Source organism: Nestor notabilis, unplaced genomic scaffold (assembly GCF_000696875.1).
Source record: "Nestor notabilis isolate BGI_N333 unplaced genomic scaffold, ASM69687v1 scaffold6801, whole genome shotgun sequence".
NCBI lineage: Eukaryota > Metazoa > Chordata > Aves > Psittaciformes > Psittacidae > Nestor > Nestor notabilis.
The window spans coordinates 11,584-13,102 of record NW_009913252.1 but is presented as its reverse complement, the minus strand read 5'-3'; the positions used below and the strand labels follow the sequence as shown (position 1 = coordinate 13,102).

The 1,519-nt window shown below is 36.7% G+C and overlaps 1 protein-coding gene across 1 annotated transcript in view; it reads left to right on the top strand.

The window, feature by feature from the left end:
• The window catches only part of DEPDC4 (DEP domain containing 4), a 12,015-nt gene extending 11,100 nt beyond the window's left edge, over positions 1-915 (top strand). The window contains exon 9 of the mRNA XM_010023109.1: positions 698-915. Coding sequence (XP_010021411.1) covers positions 698-915 — 218 coding nt within the window. The remainder of the gene's footprint in view (positions 1-697) is intronic.
• Positions 916-1,519: the final 604 nt, after the last annotated feature.

Genomic DNA, 1,519 nt, shown 5'->3' with positions numbered 1-1,519 from the left:
AATAGTGTCTGTGGAGTAGCTGAATGCCAGTCTTTCCTCAGGCCACAATTCACCTGCCTAATGATGGGGCTTGAATCCTTGCAGGGCAGTACTCTACTGCATAGGTCCACAAGCTTTTTATAGCTAGGTTGTGCTTGAGTTGCATATCTCTTGGGGTCCAGTTCTTTGCTCTGCCTTCACCCTGAACCACTGCCCATTGCATCACCTCTGCCTCTGGTGCCCAAATGATGCTGAGCTGTCTGGTCACCTAGAAGTTCCTGAATTCTGTTCCTGATTTCAGAAAAAACTGTTTCTCCAAAGTATTTGTTCACTTGCATTATGTACTGGACCTTGCTACAGATCTGATTGATTCACAGGGAATTGCTGGATCATGACAATTGTAAGGTGCCATTCTTGTTGTGTAGCATTCTTCATTATGGTTTTTGTTTGTAAGAACTGTATTGGATTTTTTCTTGCAGGCCTGTTGCAATACGGAAACACCTGTGATTGTACTTACAACACTGATTTTCAATTTTAGTTTTGCAATGAGTGTTTAGATGTTCATCCATGCTCAGTGTAGGGCTGTGTTCCACTTCGTAGAAAACTGTAATTGCATCTCAACTGCAATATCAGTATACTTACATTTCTGATCCTATTTTTTAATCAGGCTCTTAGATAATGCATTAAACTTAATCTGAACCTCTGATTTCTCACAAAGGCTTCACCTTCTGTCAGCGTGTGACAACTAAAGAATATGAAGATCAAAAACAACAAACAAATCAGTATCTTCTCACATTGGTTCAAGAAATGAACAGTGACCTCACTATTCCTTTGAAGCAGAAGAAGAAATTAGTTAAAGAATTCCGAAAATACCATTCTCTTGCCTATTGTACTGGTTGTAAAACTAAATGTGAATTTTGTTCTCTAAATGGTTAGATATCAACACAGCCTTTTTTTTTTTTTTTTTGTCTTTAAAGGGGAGGATGCATATGAAAATGATATAAACCATTTTCTTATGTCCTTATGTCTTCAGTTACAGGAAACTACAACTACCAAAATCACTGTGCTGCTAAAAAGCATTAATTCTAAGTAATGATTCTTGTTAAGCAAAATGTTCTTAATTATTTTAAAGTAATGATAATGGCACACTGCTTGTGCTGCTATGAGTTCAGATTTTGGTGCTTTTTTCACTGTGTCCTTAAGCACATGGCTTTTTAGCTGAGCCAAGTCTGCATTCTGAGCCATGCTTGGGTTAATAATCATAAGATTTTTATTCTTTTCAATCTGTAGTTCATAATCTAACTGTAGATTATGACTCCTATGAGTGTTGTAAAAGTATACAAATTGCATCAAAAATCCTATGAGCTTGTGGCAGGCAAGATTCATTAGTCAGGGGAGCTGTGTGTATTGCAGTCAGTAATTACAGCCTATTACTCTTTCCTCACTGACAGACTGAGCTGCTGCTTATTTGGCAGTTACAAAAAAGCAAGTATAAAATTACATTTTGAAAAAAATTGAGAAATAATAATAATCTTGGTTT